At 44.3% G+C, this 17,204-nt stretch overlaps 1 protein-coding gene across 2 annotated transcripts in view; it reads right to left on the reverse strand.

Moving 5' to 3' along the window:
* cno (adherens junction formation factor afadin) overlaps positions 1 to 17,204 on the reverse strand; it is a 113,254-nt gene that overhangs the window by 93,511 nt on the left and 2,539 nt on the right. For both annotated transcript variants that reach the window (XM_065424805.2, XM_065424806.2), the window contains exons 2-5: positions 14,733 to 14,925; positions 12,284 to 12,393; positions 11,456 to 11,539; positions 52 to 220 (exon numbers count right to left, since the gene is read on the reverse strand). In XM_065424805.2, coding sequence (XP_065280877.1) covers positions 52 to 220; positions 11,456 to 11,539; positions 12,284 to 12,393; positions 14,733 to 14,925 — 556 coding nt within the window. The remainder of the gene's footprint in view (positions 1 to 51; positions 221 to 11,455; positions 11,540 to 12,283; positions 12,394 to 14,732; positions 14,926 to 17,204) is intronic.

Genomic DNA, 17,204 nt, shown 5'->3' on the forward strand with positions numbered 1-17,204 from the left:
GAATAAGAAATATTTACATAAGCATTGCACAATAGTGAAAATATCACTTGCCAGCTTCAGGGCTTCCCTCTTGCCGGAACTGCTGCAACTTGCGCTCCAGCTTCTGCTGTCGGCGGCGGCGCATCACAGCTTCCGGATTGGAAATTGATCGTGTAAAGCTCGTCTCTGGAAGCTCAGTGTAAAGCTTCTCTGCTATTCCGTCTTTTTCCTCAGTCTGAACCTGGAAGCCACAACGCAAGGGAGTCAGCACAACAGACATCCATTACGAAATTCCTTGAGTTTGATTTGAACAGAGTGCTATCATACACATGTTTTTCCCAGCAACCACTGTATTTCTCGTTTCAGAGAATTAAAAAAATCCTCGCTGCCAACTGGCTAATGACACATGACTGTTCTTTAATAAACAAAAGCAGTCACTAACTGAGGGGCTACAAAACCCCAACGTTGCATTCTTGCTAAGGGGCACCTATTTATCAGAATCAGAACACTGCAATAACAGCCAGCTGCAACATAACAGGGTACACAGAAACACGTCACAAACAGCTGCAGCTAACAAGTCAGTTTTGCTACTTTTCCGCGCATGCATTGCAGAAACAACACATAATTTGCCCAGCTGTGACATCCAATCACACATATTTCTGGCATACATATGCAGTTAATTAATAGTGATTTAATTTTAGATGCAGCACAGAAGCATCAGCAAAATTGAAAGAGCAGACAATGACAAGCGACAGTGTTTTAGACCACACTGACTTTTTCAAAAAATTCACCGACACTGATTTCACTCGCTTCGGAAACTACACTGAATAAACTTGTTAAAAGCATGTGCCCCTCAGGTATATGCTGCCTTGCGCTGTCACGAGGAGGAGGTGTACCATGAGAAATCGTAATGTGCATGCCTGTTTCGAAATCTCGTGCCGCCCCTTCTTTTAATACTTTTAACCCTTTGAGGATCAATTTTTTAATTGCAGATTTAAGTTCTTCAGAGGGACCTATTTCGAAAAAAATTTAACGTCATTTTTCTAGGGTGACCATAAAGTGAGAAAAAATATTTTGCATGAGTACATATGTACTGTTTAATCATGAACAATAAAAAGAAGGAAATAAGCTTATAAGAATTGAAAATTTGATGTATTGTTATACTGTAAAACCTTGTTGAACCATACCTCCTTAAACAGTAGTTTCGTTTTAAAAGTAGTAAAGCCAAATCTCAGACTCAGCGGCCATTGAACATAATGTGTTTTCTATCCGCATAAACCATACCAGCTTATTGCGTACGTGTCGCTTAACACGTAGTGTTTCCACTTTTCGTTGCGCAAACACAGCGGCGCATCGTCTCCATCGGGCGGCCAGGCAGAACAACAAGCCTCAGAGATCAGAACAATGATCTCCAAGCGCCCTGTGTGTTTGCGCGTGAAGCCACATCAACATCATTTCGGCGCCGTGCCAGAGAGGGTTGTGGCGTTGTGCAAGCGAGGACTCGCGTCATGCCGAAGCTCGGGTAAAAAAGATGACGGGTGCTCAGCACAGAAGAGAAATTAGACATCGTTCGTGCTATCGAACATACACGAAGAAGTTGGCGCTGGTATGCGACAGGGATCTGCTGTTAACTACGGTGTGTGGCATTTGGAATGCGAAGAAGTTGCTCGGCAGCGCTGCTGCGACCGCGAAGAGATGTCGGCTATGAGGTTCGACTTTTTGCCATCGTTGCCTCTGTTGTTGCCGAAGTGTCACCTAACGACAGTGATGACGACACGAAAAGCGATAGAATGGGCGATTCAGGCCCGACAGTGGCAGAAGCTGCGCATTACGTCAGCCTCATGAATGCAATCGTCGTGATGAGGGGTGCTCCCTCAATGAAAAAGGTGCCCTGCGATTTCTGCAGTGCTACCACGCGCGTGCACGGAGAATATGTAACGGCAACAAGGAATCTGCCATGCGAGTGTTTGCCAAGAAGAGAGGGTTGGCTGAAAAGCTGACATGCAGCTTCAGTAAGTTTGAGGCTGCTGTCATCACTGCTAGGCCACCACGGCATCAAACGAAAACACTTTGGTCGCGCTATGTCAATAAATACCGCATTTTTTTCCCCCTTTCATAGCACTCTCTCCAAGTTCCATGTTCCGTTTTTGACAGGTAAGTGGGCGATCTCGTGCTATTTTGGTTAAACAGTACTACCGTTTAGTACGTACTTTTTCCGAGCTCCGGCCAACTACGGTTTCACTGTACACATAGTTGAAGGCTTGGAAAACATGCACACGAGAACATTTCGCAAGTCTCAAATGTTCCTGCTCTTACACTAATATTTACTCGCTAATCTTCACCTTATCGCCAACCAGAGGCAATTACCGTATTTACTCTAATCTAACATACACTGTTTTTCTGATAAAATGGGTCCAAAAATTGTGTGCACATCAGAATTGAACACGACCCTAAATTTGCATAACCATATCACCACCAGAACTTCAATATGGCCACCTCATACGTGCTTCGAGCTTAGCTGCTGTAGCTTCCTCCATGTGCTGCAGTACATGGCCTTTAGCTTAGGTTAGTGCAGCGTCCGTCATACCGTTTTCTGTGTTTGCTCTATCAGCATGTAAGTGCCATCTGCAAAGACATGCCGAGTTCATAATGATGCCGCAATTAAAAGGAAAGTGATCACATCAGCGGAGACAGACGGAAGTCGGGCTGTACCACGGGCGTTCGGAGTTTCCGAAACTTGCGTGCGGGACTGGCACAAACAGGAGAGGCATTCCACGCCAGCGGCTGCTACGGTACAGCCGCGTAGACCCTATCTGGAAAGTGATCTGCGACAGAGACAAGAGTATACGCGCAGGAACCACCATAACATCTGATCACCAGAGCGCACTCATGTGACAGAATCCACAAAAACCATATTCAGCGCTGTACAAGGTTAAAGAAGGCACAAGGCTCCTGCACATTGTGCTCACTGCGCATGTTCTTCTGGATTCTGCTCTGTATAAAGGAGTGACGCAATAAAATAAGTTGACAGTAGCGCCTTGTCCTGTCGTCTTTCTCGTCTCCGATGTTTTGCAGTAAACAGGGTATGCATTCACACCAACTAGCCCGCCAATACATTGTGCTGAAGAGTCTACACATCTGAGCGCACCGCGCTGTTGAATGAGAGGTGTTCATGTTTGCTTGAGCACGCGACACCATGGTTGTTAATTTAGCTAGTAAGCGAATGTTTAAATGTCGATACGGCCGATAAAACTACTATCCTTACTTTTATTATACAGTAAAACCTCGTTAAACCGTACCCGCTTAAACAATAGTTTCGTTTTAAAAGTAGTAAAATCAAATCCCCGACCCAGCGGCCATTGAACATAATGTGTTTTGTATCCACATGAACCGTACCAGCTTATTGCATACGCATCGGTTAAAACGTAGGGTTTCCATTTTTTGTCCCGCAAACACGGCGGTGCATCGTCTCCATCGAGCGGCCCGGCAAGACAACAAGCCTCAGAGATCAGAACGGCCTCCTAGCACCCTGCGTGCTTGCATGTGAAGCCACATCAACATCAACATCATTTCGGCGGCGTGCCAGAGAGATGCCAGAGAGCGTTGTGGCGTTGTGCAAGCAAGGACTTGCGTCATGCCGAAGCTCGGATAAAAAAAAAGACGCCGAGTGCAAGAAAAATTAGGCATCGTCTGTGCTATAGAACGTGACACGGAGCAGTCGGCGCTGGCACACGACAGGGATCCGCTGTTGACTACGGTGTGTGGCATTTCGAATGCGAAGAAGTTCCTTGGCAGCGCTGCTGCGACTGCAAAGAGATGTTGGCTACGAGGTTCGACTTTTCGCCATCGTTGCCGCTGTTGTTCCCGAAGTGTCGACTAGCGACAGTGATGAGGACGGCACGGAAAGCGACAACACGGGTGATTTATGCCCGACAGTGGCAGAAGCTGCGCATTATGTCAGCCTCATGAATGCAATCGTCGCGACAAGAAGCGCAAACGGCAATGAAAAAGGTGCCCCGGGACTTCTGCAGCACTACTGCGCGCGTGCACGGAGAATACGTAATGCCAACAAGGAACCTGCCATGCCAGTGTTTGCCGAGAAGAGGGGGCTGGGTGAAAAGCTGGCACACAGCTTCAGTAAGTTTGAGGCCACTGTCGTCGCTAGGCCGCCGCGGCATCAAACGAAAATATATCTTTTGTTGCGCGAAATGAATAAATACTGCTTGTTTTTTTCCCCTTTCATAGCACTGTCTCTGAGTTCTGTTTTCAACAGGTAAGTGGACGATCTCATGCTAATTCGGTTAAACAGTACGACCGTTTAGTACGTACTTTTTTCGAGCTCTGGCCAACTACGGTTTAACGAGGTTTCACTGTAGCTGTCTATTAATTTGCTATTGTATCGATGCTTCGCTTTTTCTGCAAAACTGCGACTTTTTTTATTTATTGCAACTTTAATGCATTTGGAGTAATTCTTTGTTTCTCGAAATGAGAAAAAGTTGTATTTTTGTAGGAGAGAATGAGGTGCACGGTATTTTAAATGACTTTTCTTTTTTTAGGTCACAGCAAACAGGTGCACATTAGGATCGAGTAAATACGGTAGTAATCGCAAGTTTCAAGAAAAATGGAAAGAAAGAAAAGAAAGAAAGGAAATGCATGCACGGCAGCATCTTTCGTATGCGCACCCCTGTGAGCAATAAACCAGCAAGCAAGAGGCAGTCACCCTTTGAGCGATTAGTAATGGCATAGCCATCAGTTTTGCGAGTGCAAGAAGCTGAAACTGCCCGCACAACAAAAGCCAAACTAACCACCGCCTGCCCCAACGTGAGCCAATGCGCGAGCGGTAGTATATCGATGCACCGGAGCACACAAACCATGCGATGAAACAGAGAGGGAGGCACAAGAAAAGAATTCCCTGTATTCCCACATAGTGACAGCACATGCCAGGAAAGAAAGAGTTAAGAAATTAGCATGCTTTTTAACCCTTTGAGGGTCACTGACATAAATATACGGCGCCACGAACAAGTCCAAAAATGGTCGATGCCGTATATTTACGGTGCCGTCTGTACATTTAAAAAATGCGTCAATTTCCTAACTTTTTCTTTTCGTTATGTGCTGCCACTATGTGGGAAAACAGGGAATTTTTTTCGTGCGCCTCCATCTCTCGGTTTTCGTTGCATGGTTTGTTTTAGACACGACCTACTGTATAAAGAGTGACCTGCGCATCCCGTGGTCGCCTACGGCAGCGTACGGCCGAAGAAATACCACGTGATCATTGAGTAGGGACCAAGCATGCCGGTAGAGGCCACCAGTGCTCACCCTCACAGCAACGCCCGAAACGCTCCGGCCCTGCCTTCAGGAGTACGGTGATGACGGTAAAAATTCGCAGAGGAGCTGCAGTAAACTCGGCATTTCACATTATTGACAGGGTGCGGTTAGAAAAATGTGCATCGATACATGTGATACATGCCCTAGATATTTGGTATCTTCGCTGTGCAGTGCAATGAAATTTTAAACTACTTTGAAGGCGCGGCAGCGCGGCTGCTAGGATTGAAATAGTGTCGGAATTGGCTCCGTAAGCGTGTTCGGAGTCGGCGCAGGGGGCCACTGCCGCGCGCTAGCGTCGTCATTTGACGTTCGCCGCAAGCGCGTGTTTATCGCGGAGGCCAACTATATAACCGCTTGCCAGAGAACAGGCGTGCACATTCAACATGGAAGGAGAAGAGTGATACTACCGATACAGAGAGCTGTATTTATGGCTGTACAGAAATCGCAAGACAATGTGCCCAACAACGATGAATAAAGAAGATTAATAATCCTGCATAGCTTTTGGTATATATCATTGATAAGCAATTTGCATAACTACACAAGGCACATGTATAGCATAACCATAAGCTTACCAAAGCATATGCATGAGCTAAACCGTAAGCATATCCATAGGCTAAATCATAAAGCATAACCATCAGCTAAACCGTAAGAATAACCATAAGCTAAATCATAAAGCATAACTATCAGCTAAACCATAAGCATCACCGAACCTTTTCGCTTCGAGATATCCAGGCTTAAGCTTAGCTAAGCCCCAGCCAATTTTTTTTTTGTGTTAATGTTTCAACCATTGGTTTCTAATATCGGTCACGGGGAACTCATGAAATGAAATTCCTCTTGATGCTCGGCCGCTTGACTTTCACAACGGTTAGCAGAAGTAAACCATCGTGTATGAAGAAGCCGCAAACGTGAAAGTCGGCGCCCACGGGGCTGAGAATCAGTTTCACTGAAATAGAATCTGGTAATCAAGATCTAGCGACACCAACAGATCACCAAGCAATCAGCTAATCGATTGTTTCACGCGGGTGCGTTGCGTTCTTTCGTGCTCTCGCTGAAAATGCTTGCTGCCCGTGTGTGCGGCCGGCCACGGGGTTGGGGGTAGGTGGGGGTAGAGTCAATGGAAAAAATTTCAGAGTACCGCATTCGTTTTCCCCGTGCCACCGATGCGTTCATTGGCCCAACTGTACCACGTGACTTTGGGGTGCCATATACCTTCCAAGCACCGAGCGGACCGGCTGAGTTAGCGCAGGTTCCCTACGTTTTTTTTTTTTGTGTGTGTGTGTGTGTTCCGATTGTCGCGCTCGCGTTTGACTGCAAGGAAATCATGCCTGGCTGCTGAGTCTTCGAATGCAGCAACCGCACCGAGTCTGGAAAAATCTTTTACTCGATTCCGACCAGGAAAAATGACCGAGAGCGTCGTTCTACGTGGTTACACAGAATCGGCCGGGAGAACTTCAAGCCTGCAAAAAAACACCCGCGTGTGCGAGGTATAAGTACACCTTGCTTTTGCTTTTCGGCACTGTTTTAGAAGATATTTAAGCGAAGTGCACGCGGTGTTAGCGGTGCGACAAAAATAGGAGTTCATTGCAGGAAGCGTTCGCGTCTTGCACACTTGACGGGGGTACACGTGTACGCGTTTCTTGCTCAACACACGCGATTATTCCGTGCTCGTGGCATGCGAAGGCACACATGTCGCGTGAGAATTCCACGTCCTCACGTGCACCAGATACTCGCATGATTTCTCCGCGCACGTGAGCGCGCTCTCGCCTCGAGTCACTCGACACATATGGCACTTGTTTTTCGCAGATCGTGACGATCGCAGTCAATAAAAACATGGTCAATACGAGGCCCATGATACTTCCTTTTTTTCCACTTATCCTTTGCTCATTTATACATACGCATTTTGAGGTTGAAACCAACGGCCAGGTAATATTCACAACGCATGCTTCAAATTTTGAGCTTGCAAGCCGAGCACATGCAATGAACCGAAGTCAGCATACATATTATGTTTTATGTTGAAATGCTACGGTACATACCCAAATAATGTTGTGCTTGATGCATAACAAGAAATACAAAACAACAGAACACGCAGTAGCTTTAGTTTCACTCTTTCACTACGCATGTTACATAAACCGCTCTAAAAGCACAAGAATTTTATACATCACCTATGTAACTTAGGACAAAAAGTGCTGCGTCACCAGCAGGCGTTCCTGCTTTTTTTTTTTACACAGGCAGCAAATCTTGGCAGTCGAAGAAAACAGTCATAAATAAGTTGAGAAGAGTCACCGCTCATGAACGCACTAGACAGCCGTGTTCATAAATCACAATGTAGCAAACTCTCCCTCATTATCTGAGTACAGAAGTACATATACGTTGCTGTAATCACGCAACTGTCTCATATTGGCCTTACACAAGATTTAGTGCGCAAAATGGTCATCGAAGTTGGTTTTTACGCCTTCTGTGAACAGATCGTCTTACAATCACGGCCAAACACTGGTGCGCACACGGCAGTCGCAGTGTGTCGTGCGTATAGAGCGGACGAAGTCGCCCGGCAGAATCGAGAACGCGCGGTATCCGTTTACAAACTAAATTAAATGTATCCGATTTAGCTTGTGAAATTATACAATGAACGTACGTGCCTGTGACACTGTCAGGTGTTAGTTTCGTCTTGCTTGAAAACATTCAATAGAAGCCGACGGTGGTCCACGATGTCCATGCCCAAAAGCACAAGCATGCCTCATTCCGGCTCGAAGTGACGAAATGTTTCCTTCGTAGCTCGCTCCGCGTAAGGGGAAAAACGCGTGCATAAGCTCCCGATAGCAGCACTAAGCTGCTGCCCACAATCGTAGCCCAGTTCCAGCAGTAAACACGATCGGCGTGCAAAACAACCACCGGCTGCATTAACTCGCACAAAATAACATTTTATGTTCGTTCTCAGCAACCATTATCTCCGGGCACAAAGTATTTGTATCTCAGTAAACACTCAACCCTATGTGTCACCGAATATCAAGCTCTTCCAACACGGCGGCCTTCCCACGACGCAGTCGGCTTGGAAGGTACCGTAAAAACCGGAATATAGGTCGAACTTTTTTTCAAAAAACCATCGCGATATACCGGACATTGGCGGAAAAACTACAGAAGTCTTGCAACAATGGGCGGATAAAGTAAACAGCCGCCATGGCCATCAGCAGCAGCGCAGCGTCTATGGCGGCGTGGGGATGGTGTGGCACCGGCATTTTGCGTTTCCATTGTCGCAAAGTTATATTAATTAAAGGCTGCATTTTCATTTTGTTTCAAAATGAGCGGAAGCCGACGTCAATTCACCGTCGCCTTCAAGAAAAAGGCGATTGAGTACGCGGAAGCCCACGGCAACCTGGCGGCACAGCGCGAACTTGAAGTATCCGAAAAGAGCATTCGGCAGTGGCGGAGGCAAAAGCAACGTATTACAACTTGCAGCAACCAAAAGAAAACGTCATTTCGTGCCGGATCACAGTGGACTGCAGAACTGGAAGGCAAGGTTGCGGAGTCCGCCCGAGAGCTGCGTGCAAGATCGCACGCGCCTATGGACTGGGCAGCGAAAAGCACTCGTCATCCGACTCTGATGAAAGGCGTTGCTCTGATTCGGTGTAGCGCTTGCGCACTTCGTGCCCTTCTGTGTACTGTACACCCTGCCAATTTTTAACAGTATCGCGCGACTATCGACCCGCGTGTTTGTCAGCACCTTGTCATCACGGCACGGAGCGGCGAAATAGCGAAAGTAAGGGCATGTGTACACATGCGCGTATCTCGTTTGTTTCGCTGCTCAGTGCCCTTAATAAGGTGCTGACAAGCACGCGGGTCGATGGTCGCGCGATACCGCTAAAAACTTGGCCAGGTGCACATGCGAGCAGCATTTAAATAAATAATGTCACCATTGTGCAACCCCCTGAGTCGCATTTGTTTCACGGTAAGGGTGTCAGGTCTTTCGATACTTTTGCCATTGAAAAATTTTTTTTTTCATTTTGAGAATTCGTTAGTTGGGGGATCGACCTATATTCCGGTACGACCTATAGTCCGGTTGTTACGGTATATGGCGGTGGCTGCTCAGTGTTGCCAGTCAAATCCCGACCTTTGCGGTACTCTGAAATTTTTTCCAGTGACTCTAGGTGGGGGTGAGCATTAGCACCACTGTTCGCGGCGGCGGTTTGGAAAACTTAAAAAAAAAACAACAACAACAAGAAACACACAAGCAAAAGCAAATCAGCGGCGCTAGCGCAGTGCCGCACGTGCAGGTCGCCCCTTATACAGTAGGTCTTGGTTTTAGAGCTAGTTTGCTCCCACGCATCTATATACTACCGCTCACGCATTGGCGAGTGCAGGCAGCGCTTTGGGCTTTTTGCGCTTGCAAAACTGACGGCTATATCACTACTAATTGCTCAAAGGGCGACCGCTCGTTTCTCACTCGTTTAGTGCTCACGGGGGTGCACATAGTAAGGATGCCGCCGTGCATGCGTTTTGTTGCTTTTTTTTTTTTGACACTCGCGATGAAGATTAGTGGAAGTTTGTCACATGTTTTGCTTTTTGACGGGCACACAACCACGCAGTTTTCTTGCGTGCGCGCACCTAAGCAGTTCGACTATGGTATGGATGTACATATTAGTGTAAGAGCAGGAATATTTGAGTCTTGCGAAATATTCTCGTGAGTGCATTTTCAAAGCCTTGAACTATGTGTATAACAATGCATCAAATTTTGAATTCTTATATAAGTTTATTTACTTTTTTATTGTTGTTATTCATTAATGAAGAGTACATATATACTAAAGCAAAATATTTATTTCTCACTTTACGGTCACCCTAGAAAAATTACGGTAATTTTTTTTTTTCGAAATAAGTTCCTAAGAATTGGAATCTGCAATAATAAATATCGACCCTGGGCGGTCGCATATGGCAAGAAAAATCAACCCTCAAAGGTTTAAACAAACAGACTGTGCAATAAATGCATGGCACGGACCATTTTGGACTTGTTCACGGCACCATATATTTACATCATTGACCCTGAAAGGGTTAAAGGGACACTGAAGAGATGCACTAATTTAGTTTAGAGTGAGATAGTATTCTCTCAAATTTAATTTCCTAAATTTTGGGGCTGAAGGTTGATTATTAGAAAAGACAATGGGAGTAGAAGTTCCATTTTCTTCTAATTTCACACAGCAACTCTGGCCCCGCTATGTAAGCACGTCTCACAGAACCATTTACCACGTAGATTGGTTGGAGACAACTTTATTTATGCCTGCAGTTGGGCGCTCGTGCACCCCGACGAGGGCCTACGTCATCCTCGAAGTTGCCGTTACTCGGCGCGGGTCTCCGCTATTTTAGTTTAGAGTGAGAAAGTATTTTTTCAAATATAATTTCCTAAATTTTGGTGTTGAAGGTTGATTATTAGAAAAGAATGGGAGTAGAAGTACCATTTTTTTCTAATTTCACACAGCAACTCTGGCCCTGCTATGTAAGTATGCTTTGTGTTTTACTCCCTACACCAAGTGATCAGATAGTGAGCAGATTTACCATTTCATGCTGCTAATACAGAAACACCGGTTTTCTTTGTTGAATTAAAACAGATATAAGTAAAATAGTTCACAACACATGTACACACTGCGGCTGATAAAGCGCGTCACATTTTTGCACCCCCAATAGATATTTCTGCCTACTGTAGTTACCGATGCACAGAAAAGCTTCCCTGACGACCTAATATGAACGGACGTGGCGTAAATTTCACGAAGTACCATCTAAAACATCTCGAAATCGTTCCACAGCGCGCAACAGCAATACTTTCAAGCAGCGCCGCGCTGGATCGCCCAAGCCAGAGAGGAGGAAAGCCTCTCGGTGCGCCCTATCCTCCTCGCCTGATGAAAAAGTCTGTAGTGACCGTATGACCCTCTCCTACACTCAGGCTTATCTGATCGCGTGTGAACGGAACAGCGTGCAATGGCGCATTCATGATTTCTTCAAGCCTACTGTGGAAATAAAGGATTTCATTTTTTGTTTCTTAATCTGCTTTTTCGGACACCTGTTTATTCGGACATTTCCGCAGTACCCGTGAGGCCCGAATAAACGGTCGGCGACTGTACGCATCTCAGTTGTACACATGAGAGTCAGAAAAACAAGAATATAATACCGGTTCTTTGTTCTTCTTTTTCTTGTGCTCCCTACGTGAAAGTTTGCGCCCAAACCGCAATGATTCCACCTTGAGGGTTGGCAGCTGCATAAAACAATGAACTGTTAGCCCCTTCAAGCCCCTATGCTTTTTCAAAGCTCTTACAAGGAAGGTTAGGACACACTTAGACACTGAGCAATAAGTCACTGCCAAAGATCTCAAGCCATGCTTGGCAGCACACAGTGCTGGATGCAAAATGTGGATGCAAAAAGCAGGCCACTAGGACAATATGCACCCTTGCAGGGCAACGGTATAGAAGAGCTAGTCACACAAAACACATAGGTATAGAACAAGGAAATAAGAGAAGGAGAGATACGACAATCATATCGCCAGACAAGAATGAACAACTCAATTAAAAGCAAAAAGCAGGCACTACAGTAGCAGCGGCAACAAATAGGACCACCAAAATAAAAGTGAAAATGCTGCTTGCCAAACATTTCAACTTTGCAATGCATGGTATTGGTATGGTGCATGGTATAAGCTCACTGGTACCTTTATGGTGGACATATTTTTTGGTTTATAGGTGCAGAAATAGTACGTACTTCTTGCCAATCGTGCCTTTGCAATATTTTGAGCACTAATTCCTTTTTCTTTTGTCAAAGCTATATGCGAGGTTCATTTGTACTTATTGCTACCAACAAATTCTGGTAAATGAGTCACCAAAATTGCCATTAGCACTGCTGTTTTCCACAAACAGCAGGGACACAGATATAGTAAAAAGCATACAAAAACACATGAAGGTAAGCTGATCTGCTGCCAGGTGAGCGGCTCGGACAATGGCTGTCTCACCCGAGACTTGTGGTCCATGCGTCGAAAGAGAAACCGGCCCTCACGGTCATCCTGATGCCAGTTGAGTTGCACCAAGAGGGGACGCTCATCAGGACCCAGCTTACGCTCCTCTGTGAATACAATCAGTAGCAAGTCGTGTCGCTGCTCAATGCAATGAAAAAACAACATATGCAGATAAATGTTCCTCACAACACAATACATGCAGCCCTCAAGGCTATCAACATCATGCTCATAGATAAGCTGAATATAATAACTGCCTTGGTGTATAGCTGTAGACAAGAAAAAGGCATCTGCAGATATAAGCCTCTTTCTTAATGTTATCAGTATTACAGCGGATGACCTGATGTGAACTTTTAATGTTAGTAATCATTGGATTGAAAATAAAACTACATTAAGCAAATTCACAATGTTAATTTTTACAGGAAAATGCAGTTTACTATATCAAAAAGCCCAATCAAGTGTTGGTTGCATGTCTTCTAAGCATCACTTAAATATGCCACTTAGCAAAAATGGAGGTGAGATGAGATGCTGGAGCTCTGTAATCTGCTAATGTTTGAACTTTTAACAATGGGGAAGTTTATTTTTAGGATAAGACTTGTGGAAAGAGCAAGGTAGTAGGATCTAATGAACTACCGTATTTACTCGAATAATGATTGCACTCATGTAATCATCGCACCCCTGAATTTTGTCGTCAAAATTTGATTTTTTAAAATTTCCCGTGTTGTGATCGCACCTCGAACTTACCGCAGCAATATGTCGTGTGCCAAGTCTAGCTAATATTGATCACGCTTACCATTTGTCAAATGCTACGCGAACGACTCTTCAAGACAAACCAAGCAGTCTGCACGCACCAAACATTCTTAAGTAGATACCTCATTTCATTACTTCCATCACTTTCCGCACGTCCATGACTAAAAAAAAAGCTGCAACCAAACTTTCCGTTATTATGTGTAAGCTTTATAATGGTTGTCAACAACAACAAAAAAGGCGCCTTTCGATTCTTCTCATCTGCACTTGTGGGCACGCAACAAATCGCAAGCGGCAACAATAGTAGCCACGTTTACACTGATATGTTAAAGTGTACTCTATTCATACGCCGACGCTTGTAACACAGCTAAGATATTCGCCCACCCTTAATGGAAACGTGCTGTATTAGGATAGTAGCGAAGACAAATGCCGCAGTTTCCGCAGCATGCCGGCCATGTGTTTCTATGTCACTGGCAGCTGAGCATGCCCATCTGCTTCTGTCCCCTCAAAGTGGACATGGCTATGTTATTGCCGCAAACTTGCCGATATTAATGTTATTATTCATTACTGATACGGAAGAAACTATTTCAATGCACGCAATGTACTCACGAGAAGAAGAAAAAATCACGCTCGGCGCCTTCGGCTTGCCTGGCCTGACACGATTCTTGTTTTGGTGTCCCGTAGCAAACGCGGGACGAAAAAAGTTTTTTTTTCTTTTCGCGGGAAATTTAACCTGCGTAATGATTGCACCCCTGATTTTGCAACAATTTTTCTGACAAAGAAGTGCAAACATTATGCGAGTTAATACGGTACTGTAGCTTGCTTCAAGGATGCAGAAAAAGGAATTTTCTGCAACCCTGTGGCCCCTGCACAAGTTTCAAAAATATGCAGTTATAATTCTGTTAGTTGATCTGGACCTAGTCTCTCTCTTGTGCTGCAATATTGGCCAGTGCAGAGAATTTTCTCGACACTTCAGATCAACACACCCTGTGTCAATCTCTCTTGCCCTGCTCCATAAGTTACACTGCTTGCTAGCTGTGTGAAAATACATGAAAGGGGATAACACAGGCGTACCCATGTCATTCCCTTTTGAAAGTCTGTATTAGTGCAATGTGAAGACAGTGCACCAACATGCTCTGTTGTCGACTTCGACTGAGCCTGTAGTAAGGGAGGTGGCTCGTCACTTTTGCCAGGTGAATGAACAACTGGCGCTAGCATTCTATGGGAACATCAATGTGCAGAATTGGTTCTTTTCGTTTGTTGCCAGCATTTTCAACATTGTCAGAGTTTGCTAATAGCCCCAACCAAAATGACAGCAGTGGTAGTATTATAACCATGCGATGCCCATAATATCACATAATACGGCTCATTATCAATTGGTAATAAACACAGAGCTTGATATTCAGCATTGTTGTTACACTAAATTGTTATACTTTCCAAAAGCATCAACTCATCCAATACTAATCTGAAACCCTGATAGACAACTGATCGTGAGGGCACACATACTGTAGAAAAAGGCCCAGTGCAAGTTAAGACACCCTCAACGTGGGTCATTATACACCCTTAGTAGCAGTAGCATAGTAATCCTGTTTCAAGTAGAGTAAAAGATAACTGCAATGCGTATTCTCACAGTGTAGGAATCAAAATTATCTTTCCAAACTAAAAAGGCATGCCGGTACAGAGGAAATAGCACGAAGGTTACCTCCATTCTCGTGTATTTCGTAGAGGGCATAGTCCGGGACCGACAGCATGCGGATGTCAGGGCGGAATTTTTCAATGAGTGTGCCAACGACATCATTGACAGTGGCTGTGCTCGAAACACGAATGCACTTTGTCACAACTTTCTGGTCTGCATCTTGAAAGTAGAATCGCATCACCCCATGGAACTCGAGGTCCTGAAACCGACACAGCAGTAAGTCACCTTCATGTGCTTCTGGCCTTGTCAATGCCACAGTGCCATAAAGCAACAGTAAGAACTGCTATTCATAGCAGCAGGAATTGTATCACGACAGTTTTCATTTTGACCATTAATAGAAGTCACATGGAGAAACATTTGCAGATTAAAGAACAAATATCAGTTTTGCCATAGAGGCGATAGCAACATATTAAAATATTACACAAAGTGTAAGACTCGTAGCTCTAGTGGAAGCACGAACTGAAGTAAATGTAAACTAAGTAAAAACAAGCTGTTGTGCTAAGGGTCCTCCGTTCAAATTCTGCATCGGACAATTTCATTTCTTTATATTAATTGAAGGTGACGTCTTTCATAGAACGACTTTGCCACCACTTTTGCATATTCTGCATGTTTCAAATGTCTTTCCACGGCCGATCCCAGAGGTAGAGCACCGCCACGCGGCTAAAATTAACATCACTTTCAGGTTTGAGCTATGTTATTGTTTCCCACTTATTTTTAATATTTAGGTCTGAGAAGATGAAGGTAAAAGGCATGCGCAGTCGGCGTTTTGTTTGATGACATTTGTTTGTGGGCTGCCATTCTCAAAATTCTGAGGAATAATTTTGTCAAGAATAAGACCTGGTATGAGCAACTTTAGTGACAGAATGGTGTAGCAATATAACCCGCACATACCCCATGTCATATAGCATGGCATGGCATATAGCCTAAAGATCCCTAAATATATACGGAACTTCACAGCAATGCCGACAGCGAGCATTCACTTGCAGTGTCTATATAACTGATATAGCAATAAAATTCTCCCTGCAATACCGAAAACTATGTCTGTCTCCTTGCAAAGCAGTCTTCTTTTTGGACACTATAGAAGCTAATCACATTATGACAATAAATATTTTTACCCTAGACTTATCAATGGATGTTGCACAGCTCACAAGGCCCAACATTGCTAACAGCATCTGAGAAGGTTACAACTCCACTGAGCACAACTATAATGTGCTGCAAATAGAGCCACTTACTAGTTCTTCAACACATCAATGCATGTAGACATACAGACAGGTACATGCAACTTTCATGAATGCCATATTGGTTGAACTGATTTTCATGGCAGATCTACACATGCGTCATGGAGATTTCTTCAATTTATATTAAATAGTCGAGACCTATACTGTATGTACCACCAAGGTTTGATAGATGAAAGTCAATTGGTAATGAGTGCCAACATTGCATCACAAACTGGACGCACGCTTCTGCCAATGAATATTGACACATTTCACAAGTACGAGGTGAAATTCAGACAAGCCCACGTTATGTACAGTTAAGAAGCTGGTACCAATGTTCATTCAACGTGCAAGCTAGTCATATCCATGTGTACATGGCAATAGTTAATGGCAGTTCCGTCTACGTTTTCATGGCAATTTTTAATCATGACATGCTAATTCAGGCAATGCAAGGTTCAAGCATGTTTTCAAGGTTGGAAAAAAAAAAAGTTCATTTCACAATTGATGGGTCAGTTTGTTTGACGTATTAAAACAGCAGTGCAGGAACGACACAAGAATGTGGCATCATTTCATGTTCTTGTCTCTCTCGTCTTTCCTGCGCAGCTGCCAGCTGCCTCAGTGCTCAATAAAGGCTGCATGGATGGATTTTCGATATTTTGCTGCAGCAGCTGTGCACATGCATGTTTTTAAAAGTAGCTTAGTTAAGATGGAGTAATATTGCTGTACATCACAGAGCAAAAGTATTTCAAAAAAACTTGGAGGATGCTTAAGCTTCGCCTTTAAGAGTGAAACGCGACAGCATTCATAGATCCCCAACTGCTTCTCAGGCTTCGGGCAACTGCAGCTTATGTAACCGTAATGTTTACTGGAAAATGCTGGCGGCTAATGCTATGCATGATAGCGAGCTTACTGGTAGAAATGTGGCCTCTAGTGTGGGCCAATCCTGGAGATAGTGCACAACTGCACACACACACACACACAAAAAACTGCATCATTTTCATGTTTTTGTTATTGTTTTGCACTTTTATTATTTAAGGATGAGAAGATTCAAGATAAAAGGCATGCGCGTTATTAGTGTTTTGTTTCATGACATTTGTTTGCGGGCTGTCACTCTCAAAATTCCCAGGAATAACTTTGTCAAAAATGTAAGACAAGGTTATGAGCAACTTTAGTGATAGAATGGTGTGGCAATATAATTTAATGAGGTAACTGTTGAGTGGCCAATTCTTCGATGACACAGAATGACCTCATAAAGTGTTTTTTT

This window comes from Dermacentor albipictus, chromosome 6, assembly GCF_038994185.2.
Source record: "Dermacentor albipictus isolate Rhodes 1998 colony chromosome 6, USDA_Dalb.pri_finalv2, whole genome shotgun sequence".
Classification (NCBI taxonomy): domain Eukaryota; kingdom Metazoa; phylum Arthropoda; class Arachnida; order Ixodida; family Ixodidae; genus Dermacentor; species Dermacentor albipictus.